The sequence below is a fragment of the Rhinolophus sinicus genome, linkage group LG14 (genome assembly GCF_036562045.2).
Source record: "Rhinolophus sinicus isolate RSC01 linkage group LG14, ASM3656204v1, whole genome shotgun sequence".
Lineage (NCBI taxonomy): Eukaryota > Metazoa > Chordata > Mammalia > Chiroptera > Rhinolophidae > Rhinolophus > Rhinolophus sinicus.
The window spans coordinates 12,597,552-12,624,414 of NC_133763.1; the positions used below are offsets into that span (position 1 = coordinate 12,597,552).

The 26,863-nt window shown below is 39.8% G+C and overlaps 1 protein-coding gene across 1 annotated transcript in view; it reads left to right on the forward strand.

The window, feature by feature from the left end:
- Window positions 1-26,863, forward strand: part of CPA6 (carboxypeptidase A6) — a 224,912-nt gene that overhangs the window by 137,929 nt on the left and 60,120 nt on the right. The window contains exons 3-6 of the mRNA XM_019725306.2: window positions 13,316-13,440; window positions 19,318-19,432; window positions 21,281-21,382; window positions 23,464-23,568. Of these exons, the coding sequence (XP_019580865.2) occupies window positions 13,316-13,440; window positions 19,318-19,432; window positions 21,281-21,382; window positions 23,464-23,568 (447 nt within the window). The remainder of the gene's footprint in view (window positions 1-13,315; window positions 13,441-19,317; window positions 19,433-21,280; window positions 21,383-23,463; window positions 23,569-26,863) is intronic.

Below are 26,863 nucleotides of genomic sequence, written 5' to 3' on the forward strand. Positions count from 1 at the left end.
ACTGTAGCTCACGCCCGAATGATTGCACCGAATAAGTTGAAACGTGTCACACACTGTTACTAAGGTTTGATGCACCAATTCCCATATTGAAGATCCCGGCCTTTCTGTTGGATGGCACTCGGCAGCAGCCTTCACCAGATTTTGTGATACAACAGAAGGCTCCGTGTCACACATAGGTTCTTGTACAGCAATTTCTGTCAAATAAAAACATTACAGTGTGTCCTCATCCACCCCATTCACCAGATCTAGCACTGTGTGACTTCTGGCTCTTCCCCAAAGTCAAAATGACCATGAAAAGTAAACATTTTGAATTGATTCAGGACATCGAGGCAGCCACAACAGCACAACTAAAGACACTCACGAAAGAGGACTTCCAGAACTGCTTCAGAAAGTGGCAAGAATGATGGGATAAGTGTGTTCAGAGCAAGGGGGAGTGTTTTGAGGGAGATTAATGGCAATGTGTCTTTTACTGTAATATTTTTTTTTTATCACAGCTCGTATACTCAAAAGTGGGACTGTTGGATCACTTGGTAGCTCTTTTGAAGAACCTCCATACTTAGTTGTCCATACTGGCTGTACCAGTTTTATCTTTATATAATGACCTTCTTTTTTTCTTGCTACCATTTTTATAGTGGCTGTACCAATTTTATCTTTATATAATGACCTTCTTTTTTCTTGCTACCATTTTTAATTTAAAGTCTACTTTGTCAAGTATTAAGTAAAGCTACTCCTGCTCTCTTTTGAGGTCCACTTTCATGGAATATCTTTTTCCATCCCTTCCCTTTGAGTTATGTGTGCCCTTAAGCTGAACTGGGTCTCTTGTAAGCAGAATATAGTTGGTTCTTATTTTGTATCCATCAGCTATTCTGTCTTTTGATTGGACAATTCAATTCTTTTACATTTAGAGTAATTACTGATAGACAGGAGCTACCAATGCCATCTTATTTATTGTGTTCTGGCTGTCTTGTGGTTCCTTTGTTCTTTTCTTCCGCTCTTGCTGCCTTCCTTTGTGAATTGATAATTTTCTGTAGTGGTACGCTTTTATTCCCTTCTCAATATCTTTTGTGATTCTATCATAGGTTTTTGTTTTGTCATTAGTACTGTGAGGCTTATATATTTTATATACATATACATGCAAATAGTCCATTTTACTCTGGTAACATTCAACTTCAATCACATACAAAAATTCTGCCCTTTTATTCACTCCTTTTATGTTTTTGATGTCACAGTTTACATCTTTTTATATTGTGTATCCAGTACCAAATTTTTGTAGCAGTAGCTTTTTTTTTAATACTTTTGTCCTTGAAATTTATACTATAGTTAAGTAGTTAAGACACCACCATCATTACAGTAGAAGAGTAGTCTGAATATGACTCTATGGTTACCTTTACCACAGTGTTGTATATTTTCATGTTGCTAATTAGCATCCTTTTGTTTAGCTTGTAGCACTTTCAGCATTTCTTGTAAGCCAGGTTTAGTGGTGAATTCCCTCAGCTTTTGTTTATCAGGGGAAATCTTTATCTGGCTTTCATATCTGAAGGACAGCTTTGCTGGGTAAAGTACTTTTCATTGACAATTTCTTTCTTATAGCTCTTTAAATATATCATCCCATTCTCCTCTGATTGCAAGACCTCTGCCACAAATCCACTAGTAGGGGCCTAATGGGGGTTCCCTTTTAGAAGACTTTTTTTTTTTTTCTCTTGTTGCTTGTAAAATTCTTTGTCTTTGGTTTTAGACAATTTTTTAACATGTCTTGGAGAAGATCGTTTTGGATTGAAATTATGGATTAACTATTAGCTCCATGAACTTGGATGTCCAAATCTCTCCTCGGGTTTAATCTCTCAATAATTTTTATTTAAATAAGCTTTCTGCCCCTTTCTCTCTCTCTTCTTCGGATACTCCAGTGACGGTTTATTATTTCTTTTTATAGTGTCCTATAGTCTTTCTTCATCCCTTTTCATTCTTTTTCCTTTTTGCTCTTCTAATTGGATAATTTCAGTTTACCTATATTTTAACTCACTGATTCTTGTTTGGTCAAGTTTGCTGTCGAAATTATTGAATTCTTTTGTTCAGTCATTATATTCTTCAGCTCCAAAATTTTGGGGTTTTTTTTGTTTTGTTTTCTATCCTCGTTTTGAACTTCTTATTTTGTTCTTACATTGTTTTACTGATGTCATTAAAGTGTTTATTTGTGTTCTTTTCTAGTTTTGTGAGCATCTTTAGAATAATTATTTTGAATTCTTTGTTGAGAAATTCCTGGATCTGCATTTCCTTAGGGCCAGTGACTAGAGGTTTACTCCATTCCTTTGGTGGAGTCATGCTTCCCTAATTCTTTGTGAACCCTATAGCCTTGCATAGGTGTAGGAGCATTTGAAAAAGCAGTCATTTCTTCCAGATGTTATGGACTGACTTTAGTAAGGGAACACTTCACTTACAGGTAGGGGCATGCTGGGGCATGCTGTGACCCTGGGTCTAGTGGTGCAGGGGCATGTAGTGGGAGGTCCAGGGAGCATTATGTCTCTTCAGCACAGGCCACTGGGTCCACAGTGTCAATGACTATATGACCCTCGATGAGTGCTGTTGGGGGTCCACAGTGGCTGCAAGGGCTGTTGGAGTTCTCAGCAGCACCTCCAGGTTCAATGGCTCAAGATCGGGACAGGGAGCTTGTAGGATGCATACACCCAGATGCAGTGGACAGCTGCAGGTGCCTGAGTAGTGGCAGGGGACAGATGCACTCATAGTGGTGGAGGCCAGGGCAGGCAGGAAGGGCTGGGGCCAACTTTGGACTCACTGGCAACTGCAGGCACCCTGGCTGTCAGCATGCTCTCCCATGACTGCACCATCTCCCCCTGGATGTATGCACTGCAGTGGCTGCCAGTGGCAGGGACTGGGCTGGGTTTTGCAGCTGAAGAGGCTACAGGTATGATACTGAAGACCAGTGATAGGAGACGTGGCCTCATCCGGGCCACCAGCATCTGCAGGGGCCCTGGCTGTCAACAGGCTCTCCCATGACTTCGCAATCGCACCCAAGGTTTGCACACTGTAGTAGAGGCTGGTGACAGGTGCAGGTGTCAGTTCAGTGGCATGCAGCTGGAGGTACAGCCATAAGCACACACACAGCTATAAGGATCAGCCACAGAGGTCTAGGCTGGCCTCCGGTACTCACACAGCCGTAGACCTGGCTGCTGGTGCTGTTTCTGAGCTCCAGTGGCAGAGAGGAGTGAGGGAGCAGGGAGGGACGCAGGCAGCTAGTACCAGCACATGTGAATCTGTGGGGAGAAAGCTGGTGCCATCTGAAAGAGGTCTGTGGCAGCCATGCTGGCAGTTGATTCCTTCTCCAGTGCTGAAAGCTGCAGAGTTTATCTGTAGAACAGGTAGGATCCACGCTTGCTCCCACTGCGTGGCTGCTACTGCTAGCCCCTGCTTTTCTTCCTCGTTCATAGCCATCTCTATACACCTCAGCTTTGCTGGTCTGGGTGGGATAAAACTGAAGCGAGACCGCCATGTGGTGCTCCGAAAAGACTGGGGAATCTGCCGCTCACCCTGCAAAGCTGGTTGCTCAGCCTGCTTTTCCTTTCTCGATGAGAACTCCTGGCTGGAAGTTCCCTCTTGGCACTGAGCAATGCTGGTTTGGTGGAATGGGATGACGCAGACAAAATGAAGCTGTCTTCCTTCTCTACCTGTGCAGTTACTCTCATGTTTTTTTTGTTCCACTGTGTTGCTCAACTTTCTTAAGTGGGCTCCCGAGCTCTCCCAGAACTGTTTCTGTTTATGGAGCTCTGTCTAATTGTTGATGTTTGTTGGAGGACAAAGGCTGAGGTCTCCCATGGCACCATTTTGGTGACGTTACCTATCCCTACTCTTCTACAATCTGCTTTTACACTTAATGTTTTTGTGAAGACATTACAAAGTCAATAAATACACATTTACATTGATGTATGTATATATTTACATCGATATTATATTTCTAAATGCCACTAACCTTTGGATTCTCATGGTTTACCTGAATCAGTTCTCTTGGCTTCTCTGTGGACAGTGGTTTATGTAGAATGACAGTTTTGTTTCTTTCCTTATGATTCTCAGCCTTCTTAAAATTGATTCTTTCGCTTTAGCAGTGACCCTCAGTATGAGTCTATGAAATTGGTATTACAGTACATTTACTTTGTGTCTGACTTTAAAATGAATGCTTCTAACACTGCCACTGTATATAAATGTTTGCAGATTTTTGGTAGATATCCTTTAATGGGTTAAAGAAATATACTTTTTCATTACTAATTTCTACAGATATTTTATAATAGATGTAGAATTTTGAAAAGTTATTTTTCTGAGTGTATTCATATGATCACATGGTTTCTTCTCTTTAATACATTACTATTAATATGATGAAATATGTTAATAGGTTTTTCTAATGTTAAACTGCAACTGCATTCAGTCGTGATTTTAGTATGTTTTTATATTTCGTTTGTGCATAGATATTTTTAGGATTGGCACCTATGTTCATAAGTTTGTCTCATAATTATTTTCCTCATACTACCCTTGTCTGGTTTTTCTTATCAAAAATTATACTAGCCTCATTAAATGACTTTAGGAGCATTTCTTCTTTCTCTAAACTCTGGAAGTGTTAATATCAGATTGGGATAATATTATGTATTGCATATGTGTTAGAGCTCGCCTGAGCGTGCTGTTTTTTTGGAGGGTGGGAAGCTTTGTTTGGGTTTTTTTGTTGTTTGGTTGGTTTTTTTGTTTTTGTTTTTGGGGTTTTTTTGTCTTGTGTGATTTAGGACATGCAGGGGTTGGGAAGGATATGAATTTTTAACTACTAATACAGTTTTGTTAAATGAAAATAAACCTATTCAGGTTTTTTATTGCTTCTTCAGATAATTTTTAAAGTGATATTGGTAAATTACGTTTTCTTATGAAATTTTTCATTTAAGTTTTCAAATGTACTGGCTTAAGATTGTTTATAGTATCCATTTTTTGTTGATTTGATGAATCTGAGTTTACATCATTCTCATTGCTAATACTGGTCGTTTGAATCTTCATCCTTTGTTCTTAAGCAGATTTGCTAATAGTTTTTCTGTTTTAATTGTCTTTCAAAGACTAACTTTTGTGTTTTGTTGATCCTCACATTACTTTTTTTTCCATTTCATCAATTTATCCTCAGCTATACTATGCCATATATTCTACGTTTTTGTAGGTTATACTGTTGTTCTTTTTCTAACCTCTTGATTTATACATATGACATCAATTTCTCATCTTTATTCTTTTGCGACATGAGCATTTAAGGTCATAAATTTCTCTCTTAGAAATGTTGTATTTAGCTTTTATTTGGTTCTAATTTCACCTCAGTGTCTTTTTGAACCCACAAGTTATTTAACAATGGTTTTTAAATTTCTAAATGTAGATAGATTTTTGTCACTGGTTTCTAAATTTAATTATACTGTAATCAGAGAACATTTGTTTGACATTCATTCTCTGACATTTGTTGAGACTTGTTTTGTTGCCTGGTACTGAGTCAATTTTCAAATAATCTCTGTGTGTGCTTGGGACAGAAATCTGATCTTTGAGTTACTGACATATAACATTTATAATTTACAATCTTATGATATTGTCAGTTTTTTCCATATATATTTTGATGCTGTCATATTGGATACATTTGGATGAATAGTATTGATATCTTCCTGGTAAATTCAACATTTTATCAGTATATTTTTTGAAAAACAGCCAGATGGTGTGGAGATTTTTGCTTAATCTACCTGTTTTCCCTCCAACATACTCCCAGCTTCTTTATTTTTTAATTAAAATTTATTGGGGTGACAATGGTTAGTAAAATAACATAGGTTTCAAGTGTCCAATTCTGTAATACATCTTTCATATATCACATTGTGTGTTCACCACCCAGAGTCAGTTCTCCTTCCATCACCATATATTTGATCCCTTTTACCCTCATCTACCACTCCCCTGGCCCCTTTCTCTGGGAACCACTAAACTATTGTCTGTGTCTGAGTTTTTGTTTCTTTGTTTGTCTTGTTCCTTTGTTGCTTTCAGTTTTATATCCCACATATCAGTGAAATCATATGGTTCTCAACTTTTTAATGTGTGACTTATTTCACTTAGCATAATAATCTCAAAATCCATCTATGTTTTTGCAAATGGCACTATTTCATCTTTTCTTATGGCAGAATAGTATTCCATTGTGTATATATATCACACCCTCTTTATCCAATCATCTGTCATACTCCTAGCTTCTTCTATACCCTGCATCACCACTTCAAAAGCCCTTTTCCACTTTTTCCAGAAAACATATTTTCCTGGGCACATGGGAGGGGCCATTACCTGAGAGTGATGTTGGTGCATAGAGAGTTTAGAGTCCTTCAGATTTCTATAAGGTCTCTTAGTTTTGTGTCACCAGCTCTTCACCCCCACCTTCCCTACTCCACAGTAATACCAATCCCTGAGACAGTCCTGAGCTTCTGTGGAGCTCATGAACTTGCTTTTCACTGATATCCCACACCTTATCCCTAGCTGGTTAGATTTGAACTTTTTCTGATCAACTAAGTCATTTGTTATTTCTCTATTTGCTTGGTATCTTTGTATTTTATTGTTCAGGTCTATAGCTAGTTTCATCAAAGATATAGTGTTTCTCTTTCAAGCTCCCCTTGTTATTTTAGAGGTGATTGTGTGTGAGGGGAGGGAGTGGGATGGAAATATCTTTACCCCATATCTTGAAGCAGGAATTCTGTCAATATAGAAGAGTATTATTAGTTAAGTCAGGATACAATATGTGAACGTTGGTTAAAAGAACTTCTTCTGAACTTTTATTCTCTAAATAAACCATGAGCATGCTTTTGTATAGTACCATCAACTAAAAACCATATCTAGAGTTAGGAAAGCAGAGACTTTATTCAAAAGGATTTTTGCAAATATGGGAAAAGAGACTATTGCCATAGGGAGAACATGCCAACCTTAAGACTATAAGTTTCAAAAGTCAGACAGAAAAGGACATTCTTTTATGGAGGAGTGAACAAAGCTAGAAAGAATCAGGAAGTGGGATAAACAGGTGGAGGTGGCTTGATCAGACAGTATGTTAGAGAAAGTTTCACTGTGGGGTCAGCTGATGCTCAGGAGAGGCTACCGTGTTTCCCCAAAAATAAGACCTAGCCAGACCATCAGCTCTAATGCGTCTTTTGCAGCAAAAATTAATATAAGACCTAGTATTATATGATATATGATATGATACATGATATATGATATGATACGATACGATACAATACAATATGATATGATATAAGACCCAGTCTTATACTAAAATGAGACCAGGTCTTATATTAATTTTTGTTCCAAAAGATGCATTAGAGCTGATGGTCCCACTAGGTCTTATTTTCGGGGAAACACGATATTAGGAAGGGGCTCTATGTGTCCAGCCAAGGTTGGATAAAATTTCAGAGGCCTGGTGGGAAGAGAAAAGCTTAACTAACACTTGGTCAAGTCAAAGTAGCAGGTAATTTGTCCGGATTGATCAGTGGGGACAAACAGTTCAGCTAACTATTTATGAGGCAAAGAATGGGAATCTGAGGATCTGTATCTCGGTTGTCATAGATTTTAAAAAAAAAGGCGGGCGGCAGTGAGTCCGTGAGTCTTTTCTAAATTATTGAGGGGAGGATGGTTCTTTGTAGTAAGCCATTTCTAGAACACAGAGGAGCAGTGGGATTATTGTAACCATTACTGTTTTCCAGGATCCCAGGGCTCAGATAAACTTCAAATTTGTCATTCTTTCGCCTCTCTTCTATCTCTGACACAACCCACCTGGCGTGGAAGTCTCTGAAGATGCCTCTTATTCTACTTCCCTTCACCCTTTCCAGACTACGGTGTCCCAAAGCACCTCCCATAATGCAATGGAACAGTCCTCATGTGTCTTCTCTCTGTAGACTGCATGTGACGTCTGCTTAGTCTTTGAGAGCAGAGCTATGTCTTACTCCTCAGCATGGAGCTCAAGGGCTGAGACTCAGTAGGTACTCAGGGAACAGTGAATAGATGTGGGGTAGTTACCTGTTCTCACAGACAACTGAGAGATAGAACAATCTCCTGGTCCTCTGGATTGTTCAAAAGATGATGATTCAGTTGCTTGGTCATCCAGCCTTCCATTTTGAGAGTCCCTCACTGGTGACATCAGGTGACAATTACCATCAGGTGACAATTCATATGGAAGGAAATAATTTGCTGATTTCCATTTCATCTTCTTAGCTGCTTTGGGGAAATGCTTTCAGGAAAAGCATTTTACTTTGTAAAAATTGAGTAGTTATCTTGCTTTATGTATTAGTTTTGATAGTGACCAATAAGTCAGTATAACTGATTAGTAAAAGGTGATTCTAGTGCTAAATTGTTGAGAGGGTCTTGTTTTATTTCTGACTTTCAGGGTAAGAAGAAAAAATGGGCTAAAAATGCTAACTCAATTCTCAGGTGTAGATATATTTTAAGGTAGCAAAATGTAGTGAAATATTACTTCTCTAATAAGTTTCCTGTGTGGGGTCGGCTAAATTTTTGGCACCTCTAGTACAGGAGTCAGGAACCTTCCCTTAGTATTGGTAAGTCTTCACATGTTCACCTAGAGGGCAGATTACGGTAGTATTGACTCTTTTATTTGAAAAAGGGGGTGGTATGTAGGTACCACAGAAAGATGCAGCTGTCAAACGTACATGTGATGAACTTCCTAATTTCTCCTGAGTGGACCAGCATAGCGCGCCATCCTTCGTTCCATAACCCCAAACTCCCTCGTCCCTAAATCACCTTCGAGCCACCCTGGCCTGATAATGCTGAGGGTCCCCAGCCCTCATGTAGCATAGCGTTACTTATCACATGACCTAAGTAGGGCAGTGATTATCTTGAAAAGGGGCACACAGCTCCTGGCCAGCAGACCTCACTAACACTACAGAGAGACCTTGGCATTCTCCTGTGGAATATAAACCATTTCATAGAACACTAACTTCAGACAAGACCAGTCTCTGTCCGTCCTGAAATAAGATAAAGCAAGACCCCTGGGATCATGACCAAACTCAGACCCAAAAAGAACATTGTCCAAACCAGGAAAATGACCAAACATCCCCATTTTGGGCTGATATAAGTGACTAGGGCTTATCAATTACAGCCTGAGCCCCATGTTATTTCTCCCACTTCTAGATAAAATTATTAAGATATCTAGTAATAGAATTACCCCCTTTTCAGACGACATTCAATCCAGAGAAAAGCTGCCGTTCCTTAAACCCTTCACAAAATTACCTGACACGAGCCCAAATCCCCTAGGTTCTTTCTAACACCCTCTCACTGACATTACTGCTTGTTGCGACAAGCCAATAAACCCCTACGTTCTGAGTCTTTGACTGATGGGGCTTCAGCAACTCTCCCAAACTGGTGAATGTACCAATTAATAGTTCTGGGAAATGTTAAGAATCTTTTTCTTTTCCAATATGTGTGCTTTGTTTTGGTAAATATGACTTACTATCTAGTTATGATGATTGGTATTCAGCCTGGAAGAGAATTAGAGAGAAAACTTGCGTGCCAAAAGAAAGTCTTTCCAGGCCGTCCCTCCTCTACCTCATGTTGTAGGAATAATGCTCTTCTGATGACCAGTACTCCGGCTGGTAGTATTAATTGCTATTATGTTAACATTTATAAGCTCTGCTTTCATTTGGACTGATCTAATTTTATTCCAATATGGGGTCTCCACTAAGTTTTATGATTATTTTAATTCCTAATTAGTTGGTAGTTATTATATTTTCATCTTTCTTTAATAGTGAAATAACAAGGAACTTAATTACCTAAATGTCTGGGTCCTTTGTTTGGATTTATTGGGGCTGTGCTTTAGGGAAGTGATAACTTATAAAATACGCCTGGGCTTGGACAGAGAAGACAGGGCTAGGAAAAATTAGCCCCAGCTACTTGCTTTTGTGTTAGGAAACAGTCCAGCCTTGTTCAGATTCTTGCTGTGTTTATTGTGTCCCATCCTCCTTAAAGCCATCTATAGGTTGTACTCTCTGAATAAGGGGACAGTCTCACCCTATTTTTCATCTTAACTGAAAATAGGTGAAGGAAAACTTTACTGCTTCTAGCTCTTCTTTTCATATGCTTTTCAAACATAATAATGACAGCTAGCTAATATTTGCTGAGCTCACCAAGTGCCAGACTCTCTGCTATGTGTTTTACTTCTATCATTCTAGTTAACCCTACAGGAAAGCATGTGAATAGGTTTCTTAATTATCTTCACAAGACAGATGGGGAAACTGAGGCTCAGAAATGTGAAACTCTTCCCCAAAGTCACACTAGCATTCCAGCTGAGGGTCACTGGATTCCAAGAAATCTATAGTCTTGAACGTTTTACACTGAACCGCCTCCACCTTTAAATAGATCTGACTATATGTGACAGGTAGTCATAGGAAAGGAACGCATGGGAGCAACCACCTGGTTCCAAGGCCAGAAGGCTCCACAAAGGAGCATCTGTTGCTTGGATATCAGGGATGTTTGCAGCCCAGTCCTGTGATGGTTAGTAAACAGTCTCAGGCCATCCTGACAAGGTGGCTGATATTTTGTTGTCACCCAGCTTTGCAGCTCAGAAACTGTTTATCACTTCACCCAGTGTGATCAGGCCCTGTGGAAATGATTGATGGTAACCTGCCCACAGGGGACTTTAAAAATATGCATATTAATTTATAGGGTAAATAACCCCTGACATTTCCTGTCGGTCTGAGACCCACCAGTCAGGCCCCTCCTCAAACACTAAATCAGGAAACTGGAAGTTGCTGCTTCTTCTGGGGTCCTCTCAGAAGATGCTGAAGACACTTACCCAATCAGTAAATTATGGGCTTCAACTCTTTTTCTGATGACATGTTGGTTTCCTAGGAGGTCTTCTCCAGGTTAGGCTGGAGGGCATATTACTCCCGTTCCTATGGGGACGCTACGCTCTTCTGTGGGATGAGGGTGCTTATTTTAGCATGTACTCCAGAAAATAACACTTACACACTCATCTCCAGAGGCTTATTCATATTATTTCGATTCCTGTGGCTCTTTACCCTATGAATATGGCACTATTTCCTCATCTCTGTGAATATGGCACTATTTCCTCATCTCCACTGGCATTAAATGATTGCAGGAAACCTTAATATAAAAAATCTGTCTCTGAAAAATAAATTGATGGTTGACAGATGGGAAGGGGGTTGGGGAGAAGGGATTAACCTGTACAAATTGCCAGTTGTAAAAACAGTCACGGGGATGTAAAGTTGTAAAAACAGTCACGGGGATGTAAAGTATAGCATAGGGATTATATAGTCAATACTGTAATAACTGGGGTACCCGATGGGTACTAGATTTATCGAGGGGATCACTTTCTAAGTTATATAAACGTTTAACCACTATGCTTTACAACTGAAACTAATATAATATTGTACGTCAATTGTAATCAATTTTTAAAAAAAAAATAACAGTGAAATGAGCATAAAAACCAACACCATCAGAAAGAAAAAAAAATCTGTCTCTATAAAGGTTTAGAGGCAAGTCCCAAAGATGATTAAATAATTTTAAAAATGTAATGTATAAAGAAAAGTGAAAGATACCAACATGCTTTATCTCACAAAGGCAAGAAACCAGACATTCCTCACTAAAGAATAGAACAAAACAAACAAAAAAAATGAAACTATGCTTCAGTGTAAGAGATTAAGAAAAATATCTGCAATCTTGTTAAATGTCAATCAGAGTTAAACCAGTATGTCGGTGACACTCCTCTTTTGGAGACTTCAAAGATATGGTTTACTTGCATCTATTGGGGACAGTTTGATTCAGTCCTAGATGTATCCTTGCCCAAGGGCTGACAGATGGACCAAATGATCTCTCAGCATCCCTCCCAGCCCCACACTTCTGCTTTTCTCCGATTGTTGGGCTAGCATGTTAGCTGAGTCAGATTTGCCCTTGCAAATTAGTGGAAGAGACAACTGCTTGAAAGAGAACAAGTAGACTCTTTGTCCCCAAAATAAATGGCTCTCTACCCTGTTCCAGGTTAAATTATACCGGTAGAGGTGTATGTTTCCTTGAGTCACAAAGTATTTTTAGTCTTCTGGAATTCCTAAGAGAATGCAGAGACACTGGCATCTTAGTGAAGATGTAGTAACTCATCCTGATCAGATAAGGATTTAGCCGGTATCGAGATCCTGCAATAAACCAAGACCGGAAATGCAGGAAGAGGGAGCCGCAAGGCAGAGAGCAGACCGACAGGACTGGACAGACACACTGTGCCTTATTGAAAACGTAGTTCTAGGCTGGTACAGATTGAGCTGTCCTCCCCCCCAGCTGAGTTCAGTCATTCTTTCCAGGAATGTGGAGCTCCTACCAGGTACAGAGCACTAGACAAGGCACTGGGAACACTACAGGACGCCAAACATACGTGGTTCCTGCTTGCCTGCAAACCACTGACCACCTGGTGAACGTGTAGTGAGTTACTACCCGGGGTCTACACCCTGCAACAGATGACGACTGAGTTGCTAATATACATAAGGCGCCATTTTAGGCACCTCGTGATGACCAGACTGGACAAATCCTCTGCCCTCATGGAGTTGACCATATTTCGCTGTAGATAATGCACATTGTTTGCCCAAATATGTGGGAGAAAAGTAAGGATGTGCATTATACATGGGTAATACTAATTCCATTCCCTTGAAAGTTTGGGCCAAAAACATAGGTGCGCGTTACACACGGGAGCGCATTATACATGGCAAAATATGGTGCATTCTGGTAAGAGGAAGTTATCAAATGAAAGAAGCGCAAGGGGATCTACTCTAGCTGATGCGTCTTCCCTGAGAAAGGGCTGTTTCTGTTGACATGTGAAGATGGAGTAGAAATTAGTGAAAGGCACGCGTTAGGGAAGGAGGAGCAGCCCGGAGAATATTTCATCTAAAGTTACCAAATGTTGTCAAGCTACACGATTTGCTTCTCTAGTAGGATGAAGGGTAATTTATATCTTTCTTTTTCTTATTATTCAAAAATTTATGCAATAAATAGTTTTAAGCAATATCATAGTCATACTTAGAACTATGTTATTTTTCCTTTGTGGCTTTAATGTATTAGTCTTTAAACTATTACATATAAATAATGATCACATTCTATCTGGATATGAGACAATTTGCAGACCAAATGCAAAGTCAATGCATTGAGTCTAATTCCAAAATGTGTTTGGTGTTTCTGAATGCAAACAAGATAATGTGTTTGACATTGTGACACGGATCTTTCCCCACCTACACTGAATGTGAATTATAGGTTGGTTCCTGCACTATAGGTGGACCTGTGGCAGCCCAGCAGTCTCTCCTATGTCTCAGAGGGAACAGTTACTGATGTCCATATTCCCCAAAATGGTTCCCGAGCCCTGTTAGCCTTCTTAGAGGAAGCCACCATCCCGTACAAGTAAGCTTTTTTTTTCATTGCTTAATTCATTTGTACTAAATTGAATTCAATGATAGCTGTATTCAGGTTATGTATTGGTTGCCAGTGACAATGTTTCAGGTATTTTATCAAGTGGGGAAAACCAACATGAATATAACACAATCATGTTTACCTTTGATGAGCATATTAGTGTAATGGGGGAGGGGAAAGGACCCACAGTGACATCTTATCTCAACATCACCACTAAGTGGTCAGTGTAAACACAAAGGAAAGGAGAGCAGCCTAGGAGTGCCTAGAATGTGGATAGAAAAGCAGGGACAGAACAAGCTTTCTTGTAGGAGCTGTGTCAGGCAAAGGATGAGACTCAGGACCTTGCAAAGAGCAAGCTCAGACTTTGTCCTGTGGGTGGCGCTGCACAACCCCCATGTAAGAAGATGTAAGAAGGGAGCCACGTGTAACTGGGTGGAGGGGGAATAGGAGATTGCAAACGTAGTCTCCTATTGAGAGAGAGGCCCTGAGTCACGACCAGAGAAGTGGGACCAGGACAGCTTTCAGCAGTTCAGCGGCAAACCCCCCCACCCCGCCCGGACTCCACACTTGGTTGGATGTAGGTGGAACAGGAAGAAGCCAAGCATGACGCCAAGTCTTCTAGCTTGGGTAACTGAGCAGACAGATTCAAACAGATTTGGTTATTTGGGTGTTGTTTGTTTGTTTGTTTGTTTGTTTGTTTGTTTGTCAAGGAATAGATTACTAAGAATAGAGCAAGTGGAAGATACTCACAGGAGTCAAAAAAGAAACGAAAGACTTTAGGGAGAAGGAACGTCAGTGGTGCCAAGTGCCGCAGAGAAAAGGAATGACCAGTGTCCTTTGGATTTGGCAATAGAAACTGTGTTGGTGACTCTAATGCTGGGATTAGATTGTCAGGAGCAGAAGACAGAGAAGTGAACAGGAGGAGAGGACATGGAGCAGCAGTGCAGACAACTGCGCTTAGAAGGCAGAATAAGGAGACAAGCAGAGAATTAGGAGTGACTACAGGAAGATGCAGCATCAATGACTGCCTGAGATTTGGGATTTGTTTGGGTCGGAGGCCATTTTGGCCTGTCTGTGGGCTGAGGGGAAGGACCGGAAAGGAAGGAAAGGCCGATGGCGCAGGAAAGAATGCACAAGTGGAGAGTGGGTTTGCACAATAGGAAGGGCACTTTATCCTCTAAGACTGAAGAGGTAAATGTGGTTCTAGCAGAAAGAGATCATAACTGATGGCTAAAATTTTCTGGATGAAGTAAGAAGCAAGATTATCCTCTGAAAGTGAAAAAACAGGTATTGAAGAGTGTTCTGAGAGAAAAACTGGGGTAGGAACCAATATAAGTAGTTGTTGCAGAGAAGAAAGATTGTAAACCTGATACAGAGTTGAAATTTTATTGGACAGGAACTAAGAAAGATCAAGCTGGCAAGGAAGTAGTAGTTCCTAGAGAGGCACTAGCTCAAGTGTCCATCCATGGGTCTAATCTGGATAGGAATGGAGGAGAGTCTAGGAGGGATAATGGGACAAAATGGAAAAATCAAGGAAGGGATGAAGATCTTTATATTGAAAACAGATTTAGTGTGACTGAAAACAACAAGCTGGAAGCAATGAAGTTTTGACAAAGTGTAGGTTATTGGATGCTAAGAGTTCTGGGGTAGAACACTTATGGCTGGTGACAAGATTCAGGAAGTAGCCATGGAGGAGACAGATGAAGTGGAGTAGCGATCACTGTGGTCAAGAATGGATGGGCTAAGTCACCAGAGAATCATCGCATCACCGCAGTCTCGAGTCTCCTTGGCTGATTGCAAGATTAGAGGTGGAGGGAGAGAATTCCTGGAATAGGGACATGAGAGAGTACGCAGGAGTGAGAGGAAAGCAGCTAGGAATGGCATGATGCAGGAGGGAGCATGAGCTTTTCCTGGAAGTTAGAAGATTAAGGGGGAGGCAGAAATGGGACTCCAGGAGAATGCTGACCTCCCTCCCTTCTGGCCCCATGGTAGGAGGAGTGGAAGAAGAGAAAGCCAAAGAAAATAAAATCTCTTTCTTTAAGAGAGTCCAATTTTTGTTGGGGCAAGACTATGAGAAAAGAGAGTTCTCTGAAGAGACTGGAGGAAGTAGGAAATGTATTTACAATGAAAGAGGGATTCCAACAGGTGCAAGGGAAAAGGAAATGGAGAGATGGAGAGTCATGCAGGAACAGGAGGGGGCGTTGAAATGCAGTGTAGTGAATTAATGAGACTGGAGGCAGTGGCATATCTTTTGTTTGAAATCCTAGGTTTTGAGGGCTGAGAGGCACGATATAAATGACTGACCTCAACAACTGCACCTTTTTAGCAAGTTCTGTGCTGCCCAAACTGTTACAAAGATCCCTAATGTCGGGCAAGGCCTGAAATGGGTTCATGGCTCTGTGGGTCAATGTCTCCTTGGGCCAAGGGATGCAAAGTGGCAGTGACGTCCCTCCCTGGTCTACTACACCAATACTTCCCTGGCAGAAAGATAATCACAGCCTTACTGAAGTATTGATATGCTTTTTGCAGTAAGGTATTTTATCTGTGCTTCTAGAACAGGATAGAGTCACAGCTGTGCATGAAACTATTGTTCCTATTGAATATATTTTAGTCATTGCTGTAGCTTTGAAAGCGTGCCTTGATTCTCTGAATGCCCGGCAGGAAAGAGCTCGGTAATTATATCTATAGGTGCTCAGTAACAACTCACATGTTTCATTAATTATTATTCAGTAGAAAAGAATATACCAGTTATTTTAACAAGTCTCTATTTCCTGCCATTAAATATAGGTCATGTGGAACAGATATAGAATAAAATATCACACTGTATGTCACAGAGAATAGAGTCTTAAAAACAGTGTTTTAAACCAGTTGTGTCCTCAGTCATTTAGAATTACTGATTCTGTTGGTCCCAAGATAATAACACATAAGTCAATGAAATTTCACGGGGCCAGTAGGTAGAGATCATTTTAATTGACTTTTATTATTGTGGTCTGGGATATTTTCAAAAGATTATCATTGACCCTGTAAAATTATACATAATGTATAGCTATAATGTATAGCTATAACTATCTTTAAAGCAAAGATAATGTGGCCCCATATGTCTGGCCCCTAGGTGATATGACAGATGAGATTATTTATTCTGTCATAAAAAATTTCTATCAGTTTGTACATTAAGTACCTGTAAAAATTGGTCATAGAATTAAAAATTTCTGAGCCTCCCCTCCACCCTGGAAGTTTTCAGGAGGTGGTTTTGTACTAAGTGATGACATCACTTGGAAAGCTCTTCATAGCCCCAGGAGTACTTACACCTGGCATCGGAATAATAATCAGCCACAAATAACTAAGAAAATCCAACAGTTACAAAAACCATTTTTGGACAGCATTTCATGACCTTTTCATCAATCTTCCAGCTTCCAGTCAACTACTTGACAAGGAACATGGGCTAGACCTGCCACGTCACAATTATTTTCATTTTCAGGTTGGTCTTTTAGGGTCTGAGTTAAAGTACAATCTAAGTTATTAAACTTATGGCTGCCATAACAAAGTACCACAGACTGACTGGCTTAAAAACAAATTTGTCATCTCATGATTCTGGAAGCTGGACGTCTGAAGTCACAGTATGGGCAGGGTTTGTCCGTTCTGAGGGCTGTGAGAGAAGGCTCTTTCCCAGGCCTCTCTTAGTTTGTACATGGCCGTCGTCTTCCTTTGTCTCTTCATATCCTCTTCCCTCTACGTGTATCTGTCTTCGTGTCCTAATTCTCTCCCCCTTCTTACAATGGTTGTTCTACCAAGAGCTGCCCAACACATGCATTATCAGCATCAGAACTTCAAAACTTTCTGATGATACATGGGTGGGATTGCTCTTGAGTGGAAACAAGTTATCTGCACTTGTTTATATTTAGAAGGTCTGTCCACTTCGGAAATACTGCAAAAGCAATACACTACAGCTCCGTTTTGTAAACATTTTGAAAACTTTTTGTGTTTATGTATTTTGTCTTTTTAAACTGAAAATTCGGGAGGAAATTCTTGTGTAGATTGCTGGCTCTGACAAATCTATTTACTTTTTTTTTTTTCTTAGTTTCCTGGGATAGAGAAAAGTCGCCAGGACATGGATAGATGGTACTAGTGAGGGAAACTCTTTTGAAGATTGCCTGCAGTAAAAGGACTATGTTGACAAACCATCTCAGCCTAATCAAACTTGCATCTTTCTTGACCACCCCATAGTATTTCACAACACAGGAAGCTTGGACAGTGATACAAAAGTTCATTTGGGTCTTAAGACCTACACAGGTGATATTTTAAGGTGTTGTAGTCCATACAAACCCACTTTCAACTGTAACTTCTTTCCTTGTGGGAAGAAACGACACACTAATACAGATCATGTTCAGACGGACAATCGAATGTCCCACTCACATTGAGCCACTGCAAGTAGCTACAAAGCAAGTTTACCAACTTTGTGTTACCTGCCCCCCCATCTTGATATTTAATGTTTCCTATTTTTAAAGTCAAAAATTGAAAGAAAAAGAACAATCAGCTAATGATAAATTCCTCATTAAGTATTTGTCCACAATGGGTACAATATTCAGCAAATAACAAAGGAAGGAATCAAAAGGAAAGTTCTACACCCGGCCTGACCCTGAGTAAAGCTGCTTCCTTCATGGAACAAAAAGTGTTGATTCAGGTCATTCAAGATAATCTTTTTTTATAAAGTGGCTTATATAGATCAACCTTGGAAGTCATTTAAAGATGCCATTACATGATTTTTTAATAGCACTTAAACTACGAAGCAATAGGTTCTTTGGGAAGATAAAATATGAAAGCAAAGCGTTTTAGCTACCTGCCAGGCCCAGAAAAATCACTGCGAGGCTCTTAACATCTTGAAGCATCCAAAATGAGGGAATGCCTTGTTACTTCACGGCCCTCTAGTTAGAGGAGATAAGTGAGTATTGGGGAGACAAGCCTCTATCTAGCCCAGACATCTCACCAAGAACACTAACGACTCCAGATGGAGGTGGTTCCACACACTGCAGTGACCCTGGAGTCCCCCACCCTAGCAACAGCCTTCAATTTTCAAATGCATTCACTTTGATTAGCTGAGCTTGTCTTCTCTCGGCATTCTTCATACTGGCAGGCAGTGGCGTTCACTTTCTCCCACTCAGGGCATTTCTTCAGGTTTCTCTGGAGAACTATAGCTTCTTCCTTCCTTTTCCTTTTCTCTCTGAGTCTTGGGTCAGGTGTGCTGGGTGATGATATGAGATGGTTTCTCAGTGATGAAAGGGATGGCAACAGATAGAAATGGACGGAAAGGAGGATGTGGTGAGGGAGTAAAAGACTTTGTCTTGTTTCAGTTTGCATAATGTCAAACCAGAATGGAGTCTAAAGACGGGAATTTGTGTTCACAGTCCAAGTTGAAATTCTGGTTCTGCACCCTCTACTAGCAGAGTGATGTTGGAAGTTCTTCACCCATTTGAGCCTCAGTTTCCCCATTTGTGAAATGGAGTTAACAATAAAACCTACGTCATAGGGTTATTATCTGTGATCATGTGTGTGAAATATATAGCACAGTTCCTAGCAGGCACTTAACAAATGTAAGTGGTCATATCCATCATTCAATTCTTGTACCTGTAAATCAATGGTAGTTATTACTATTAATATTTGAAAACACCTGCCTATTTTACATTTTATATTTATTACACCATTTATTTAAGTTTTTATTTCCTAAAAAAGAACGTTTTCCCAACATTTGGTATTTTCAGAAATGTCAATCTTCTCTGTCTTTCTCCTCAAAGATGCATGATTTTCTTGGATATTGCCTGATTTTTATATTACTCCATTTAATTTTCTTCATGTCTACCATTTCAAATCCAGGATTCTCATAGAAGATCTCCAGAACACACTAGAAAAGGAAAGCAGTTTGCAAGCCCAGAGAAATCGAAGATCCCTTTCTGAATATAATTACGAAGTTTATCACTCCTTAGAAGAAGTATGTAACCAAAGGAGCTTTTTTTTTAATTTATTTTTTTTTTTAATCAATGCACCTTTATCGAGAAGCGTTAAGACAGAGGTGGGGCTATATAAAAAGCTCTTTTATTGTCTAGGCCCCTCAGTTCAATCCTCTCTTCATTAAGCCTTTAACTGCTATAAAAGACATAGCAAAATGATTTGAATTTCATCTGCTTTACCCGACCCACCCCTAGAAAGGACATGGAAGGACATTGGAAGAGTAAGGTAATGTTGTGAATAATTTCATTTATAAAGACCGTAACTAAAAAGCCTGATGCACTTTCTGATGGAAGGTAGAGCTAGCCGAAGTTGGAGGACAGCGATTTGTTGAGGGGTAGTGTGAGCTTTGATTCTTGCCCCACACCTCCTGCAAACTTAAGACTTCCCAAAAACCAAGCCTCATCTGTGGCATCTCAGGACCTATTAACATGCTGTTACTTATTCTACCTGGAATACACAGCCACCTCATTCCCACTACCCCACCCTTTACTGTTCACCTGGACAACAACTAGTTACTCTTCAAATCTCAGCTTAAGCAAGAAGATCTGTTTCCACTCTCCCAGACTGGATCAGGACTCCACTCCAACCCCAGCACACTGCATGTGCCCACAGCCCATGGATGGACAATTATTTGATGAATGCCTTTCTCTCCTAATAAGCTGCAAGTTCCATGAGGGCAGGCCATTTCTTTCTTGTTCATGACTCTAAGTGGCAAGCAAATAGAGACCTCCAAATAAAGAGTTGATGACAGAATGATTAAATGAATGTGTATATATATTTTCCATGCTTCCCTTGAATTGAGCAGAGGAATGCCATATGTAGAATTAATAAGATCCTGTTATAGTCATATTTTTAAGCAAATTTTTGGTTCTCTTGATAATGATTTTCTTTTCAAAATTATTTCTACATATTTTATGTTACAACAAAGGAAAGGTGTTAGATACGTTAGCACATGGAAGTGCTATTAACATGCACTATAAATAAAGTCAAATTTTTAAAATATATGGATGTATATTCTATATATATATTCATTAGAATAAATAAGAATAGAAAGAAAATATGGCTACTTTCCAAAATCTATTTTTTCAGCATAGACTCTTTTACATCATGGAAACAGTGGGACACTTTTATGTGACTTCCTTCCTCCTCACAGGGCTTTTAAGTCAGAAATGTCACCCATCTTTCTAAGTGCCTTATTCATCCATCTCAAATACTCGTATACCTTCTCCTGATGACAGATAAGTGTGTGTGAACAGATCAATGCAAATGTATCACTGGGGAAATGTATTACTGGGGAAATTACTCAGACTATGACTTCTGATGTGTGGCTTGATACATTACCTTTAAATGCGAAAAATAATGCCTTTTTCTTAGCATCTTCTGTTCAGTGGCAAATTATAATATATTGGACTTTAATGAACACTTTCAAGTGGTCTAGATGGTTTACCAACGCCGATTTCTTTTATTTTCTTTTAAATACTTGGGGGGAAATGGAAATAAATTTTGATTTTTAAGAGGAACTCAGAATGCATCAATTAACTTTCTTTAAAACTCTGCCATCAAGATATTATTGATAAATGGTAGCAGAAGGTATGCTTTAAAGAGGTAACAATATAAAGACATGAAGGTCGAATTTGTAAAGGCAGAAAATAAAATGTAATTTTAAGTATCCTAAAGAAAATTACAATAGAGAATTGGTTTTTGTTCAATATTATATTCCATGTATGCTCTTTGAGTTCTGAAACCTATTGTCTTTTTGTTACCTTTTGTTCTCTAATAGCTCTATAATTATGGGAGTCTGACACGGTTTTTATTTACTTGCTTTTAGATTCAAAATTGGATGCATCATCTGAATAATACTCATTCAGGACTCATTCACATGTTTTCTATTGGCAAATCATATGAGGGAAGATCTCTTTTTGTTTTAAAGGTAAAAATAGAAAATTAACTAAAATGTTGCCACTCCTTTTTGTCTAACTGTGACCTATGGGGAAAAGAAATGAAATGGCCTGTCAGTCTCATATTTCACATCATCTAATCATTTAAGAAAACAATTTTCCTTAGGTTTTAAGCCACAGTAAATTTTTGCCATTGAGTCTTACAGAGAATTCTAACACAGTCAGAGTTATGAATGTACTTAAAAAAGAATGGCCTTCAACATGATTTGTTAGTTGGCGCTACTTAAGGTGAACCAATAAAAAATACATAAATGTGTGAGAAGGTATGTGTCATTCCCAGCCTTGTGTTCTCGTCTATCCACTGACCTGTAGCTCTTTATTCCTTCTCAACCAAACATCTAAAAAGATATATAATAAAGCATCACTGTCTCTACTTCCTCACTTCCCATTCAGACCTTGACTTCCTGGCCTTTGCACCCCCACGACTCCTCTAAACCTTCTCTTGCCAAGGTCAACAATGAGTCCTCGTTGGTTCCCCTCCCATCTCCCTGACCATTCCCCTTGGTCTCATTCTCTGGCTCTTCTCCCCTTGTCTTTCCCTTAGGTTCTTGGTGATAATCCTAGCATTCTAGCCTCAGATGTGCTTTCGTTCTATGAACATTCTCTACATGGGCACAGCCTCCCCATGGTTTCAACAATCATTCCAGACTATTCTATTCAGTCGAGTCCACCCTCTGGAGCTTTAAATTCATTTATTACTGTCTACTTTACATTCTCATCTCAGTATTCACAAAAGCACCTAGGCTCAGAATGGTGTGCTCCCCGTCAAAAAACATGAGCATCCTCCTAAATTCCTCTCCTTTATTTTAACCACTTATTTTAAATCTACCACCGGGAACTAACCATTCTTTCTTCTAAGTATCTTTTGGATGTGCCCTCACCACTTCTCCTGCCCTCACTGCTGTTGCCCTAACTTATCTCTGGATCTATTCCCCCTCGACTATCGGAATAATGGCCTCAGTACTGAACTTCCTCTCAAGTCCCCCACCTCTACCTTCTCATCCATCACCACATGCTGTCATTGCAAGCTCTCACTCTCTCTTTCTCTCCCCAGCTCCACATGAAATTCAGGTTGAAGCCTTCTCTCTTTTACATGGTATTCAGGAATTTCATGTGTTCCCTGGTTCTGCGTCCAGCTTCACCTGCCATTCCTTCCTCATGTCCTAGAAAGTTCCTCAGATAGGATGTGCTCAGATTCTCTTCCAAGCTTGAAATGCCTTCTTCCGACTTGTCTGCCAGGCAAGCTTCAAGTCTTGCTCAAGTCTCCAGTGCTCAAGAAGAAGGCTCCTCTCCTGAGAAGGCTTCTATTTCTCAAGAAACATAGGCATGTTCCCCTGTTCTAGAGCACTCCTATCAAGTAACTTACACACATCATAAGGATTAATTGCTCATATGTCTGTTCTCTCCGTTAGCATATAAATCCTTATCTTTCAACTTTCAATCTCCGGTGCCAAGTACAATGTCTGACATTGAAAAGGATTTCCTGACGTATTAGTTGAGTGAATTAATGAATAAATGAAAACTAGATCCCCTATAATTATAATGTCAAGAGCCACCTATTCATAACCTGGGTTAGAAACCAGGTTATAAGTAATATTGATAATAGGATTATAAAGAAAAATCTGCCACTTGATTCTACAGATCAAGTTGTTTTGTGTTTTTCCATTTTGTGCTGAAATGAAATTTGACTTTGTTCACCTAAAAAATATTGCTAGCTCTTTAAGAGTCCTTGGATGGAGGACAGGGGGGGACATTTGGCTTTTTACTTATCAGTCATATAGTATATTAAAATAGAGAAGCAAACCTATTTAGGAGATTGCTCTTTTCCTTGTGTATTTTCTAGTTCTTTGATTTGTAATTAGGGTGATAAATTTATTGCTTCTGTATAAACAAGGCTGGACTTCTGAAGTAGATAAGGAATCTCTCTTTTTCATGGGTTACCTAATGAAACAAACTATAGTGAATAATTATGCTGAAACCTTATTAATTATGCTGGTCAATGAATCAAAAAATAAAAAACTGTGTTGGTTACTATGAATACTCTTGTTTTCAGCTGGGCAGAAGATCACGAGCTTACAAAAGAGCTGTCTGGATTGACTGCGGTATTCATGCAAGAGAATGGATTGGTCCTGCCTTTTGTCAGTGGTTTGTAAAAGAAGTAAGTTAAACCCCTTACACAACATCCATTTCAGCTAGTTGGTGCTTCCCATGTGTTTATTCTGCTCAAGGAACAAACCTGGGAATATGAAGCCAGTGATACCTGATTGAATACACATCACTTCCATGTGTATGAAGATTTCTTATCACCCTGGCTCAGTTCATCCTCACCTCTGCCCTTGGAGGTTGGACTTATCAATCCTCACTAAAAGAAGGAACCTGAGGTTCAGAGCATTCATGAATTTGTGACAAATTAGGAAGCAGCCATAGTAGCTGGTATTTGGCAAAAGACTAAAAATCCAATTTAAGCTGTTCCAGAGCAGTTTCTCATGTGATATTCAGCTAGGAAAATTCTATATCACTGTTCTATCAATAAAAATGATCTTGCATATACTATAACAATAAACAGATGAGCAAATGGTTGTATTTTTCCCTCCTACTATGGATCTGTAATTTAGATACGAAAGACCTTTAACATCTGTGGATTTAACATTCTTGGTTTCAGTGTTTTTCATTGACTCTAATTGTTAATGACTCATAGTGATTTCTCATTTTCTGAGGGCTTCTGTAGGTTAGTGGGTCCCTAATCCAAGAGTGAGTCAGACTCATGAACCATCATCTTCATATGTTCCAATACTTTTCTATTCATTAAGAATGTAATCACTTTCATGGTTTGTTTGTTTTTAACCTCTACTTTTTTTTTTTTTAATTAAAAGAGAAAGTCTCTTAAAAGAAAACCAACCACTAGTACTGGTAATGAAGAAGTCTAAGGAAATGAAGGTTCTAAGCCAGAAAATAACCCTACAAATATTTTCAGCCCTGTACTTACAGAGAACCATTAAGGATACAAAAGATATTTAAATATTTCAGTTATATTTTCGTATGTTTTATGGGGAAATTATGTGCCCTGGTGAGGTTTGTGATCTTGAGGCCTCTCCTAGTCTTAGAAAATATTCCTCACAAATGTCAAGAATATACTAAATTTGTAAAATCTGCCTCTCTGCCACCACCAACCCCATAAAAGTATCCTTAATTTTATGTAATGATACAATTTTCAAACTATTCCCACTCAGTGTATTGAGTAATTCATATTCTCTTAAAATACCATTTCATCCTGGTAGGACAAATGCAAAAACTAATAAGAAGTTGTTAACTCTATTACCTTGTATTAAATATCTATTGTATACATACAGCATATTGTCTGCTGTCTCGAGTTTCAAAAGCGAGGAAAATGGTTAAGTACAGAATACATATTTAGAGGCTATGGTTCTGTGTATTATTAAAGAACATAAGAAATTATCTCCCCAACATTTTACCTCACACCCACATGTGCAACCTCTTCTTTATAACATCGAAACTTACATTGTTCATGGTGTTATCATCTGTCTCTTTTTGTACCAAAGCCAAGGGCACAGACTCTATTTATCTTGTTCATTGCCAAATCCCCAGCACCTAAAACACCTGGCACTTAATAAATCTTAAATATTTGTTAATGAATGAGAATAATGAGAATCCAGAGGTAATGATGTGGAAAGATTACTGAGAGATGACTTGTCAAATCATCTCATACAATATAAATGGTACCACCTGGATTTTTGCACAATCTGTACAGCCATATATGGCAGCCCTATAACTCAAGTTAAATTTCCAAAGAAGAGGAGGACACACTGTAACCACAGAAAAAGGAGGAGGCACTTATGACGACTACCAATTGAGGTTAGCTGATTTGGGAGCAAGACGCATCAATTAAGATTACGCTCCATTTCACCAAAGATGAGTAAGGAACAACTTCCACGCCTACACCAGGCCATCTTCAAGTATGCAGCTATGTCTAGCCATTTCTGTGCTTCTGCTACCCTTTCTATACCACTCTCACCATTTAAGGCTGTCACTTGCCCCTCTACTTTATCATTTTCATTTTCTGTCTGAGTCAGGGTAGCAACCAAAAATGGAAACTAGGAGGCCTAGGGGTCACTCATCTCAGTGGCCTTGTGGAAGCAATGGGGCTGCCAAGGTGTGACAACACATGGTAGCAGTGACTGGAGTGGATCAACACACATTACAGGCTTGTAAGAAATAACTGCATTCACTTTAAAGCCCCCATTTCCATTAATGGTGCTATTGGGGGCAGAGGGAATGACACAATGCATTAAATAATCTTAAACCTGCCAAGCAGTGGAACATCGTCTCTTACACACTAACTCAGTCCCTTGTTAAATCTTCAGTCTCCCAAAGAAGGCAGGTAGTGGCTAGAGCAAGAGGGGCTCTAAGCAGTGTCTCTTTCACAGGTTACCTCCCCTCCACCACAGAAATCCCACGACCAGCTCCAGGTGCCCAACTCACCTAATTTCCATGCCCCTCTCTGGGGACACCAGGGAACCTCTGGGTTCTCTTTGTGCCTACCAGAGACTCCAGGATGCGATTTATGTCTATTACTCTCTTGGACTTCTGATTGTCCCCACCTATATTTGCCCCTCACTGCATAGTAGGATCATGTGAGGTGATGTCCTCTCAGACTCATGGTAAACAGGACAGAGGTCCTCTTTTTTTATATTTTTTACCCCAGTCTGTCAGGAGGTCTCTGTCATCTCTTGATTTCCCTGGAGTTTCAATCCCAAGAGAAGAGGGTAGTGTCAGAAGCCAAAAGATTGGCTTCCTACCTTTGCTTTCTCTCTTTCTTGGGTACTTTCACCCAAACTCAACAGCTTAAAACAACATAGTTTCTGTGGGTCAGTGACCCAGGCACAGGTTAGCCAGATGCCTCTGGCTCAGGGTCCCTTACAAGGCTACAGTCAAGGTGGCAGCTGGAGCGTCAGTCATCTCGAGGTTTGTGTCAGGGAGGCTCTGCAGCTGTGTTCACTCACATGGCTACTGGCAGCCTCAGGCCCTCCCTGGCTGTGAGCCCGAGGCATCGCTTCCTTGTCACGCGGGCCTGTCCATAGGGCAGCTCACAGCACGGCACCTGGCTTCCCTCAGTGGATGAGGGATGGGGAGAGAGACATTAGGCCCAAGATGGAAACCACAATCTCTTTGTAACTTAACCTTAGAAGTGACATCCATCACTTTTGCCATATTCTGTCCATTAGAAGTGAGTCACTAAGTCCAGACCATATTCAAGGGGAGGGCATTATACAAACGGGTACCAAGAAGTGGGAATCATTGGGGACTACCTTAGAGTCTGCCTTCCGTACTTTGGTGGGACTTTCCCCACAGCCATCCCTATAACGTTTGCGTCTTTACTCAAATGTGAACTGGAAGAAAATTTATCAAGTCATCTAGGATCCTGGTAGAACAAA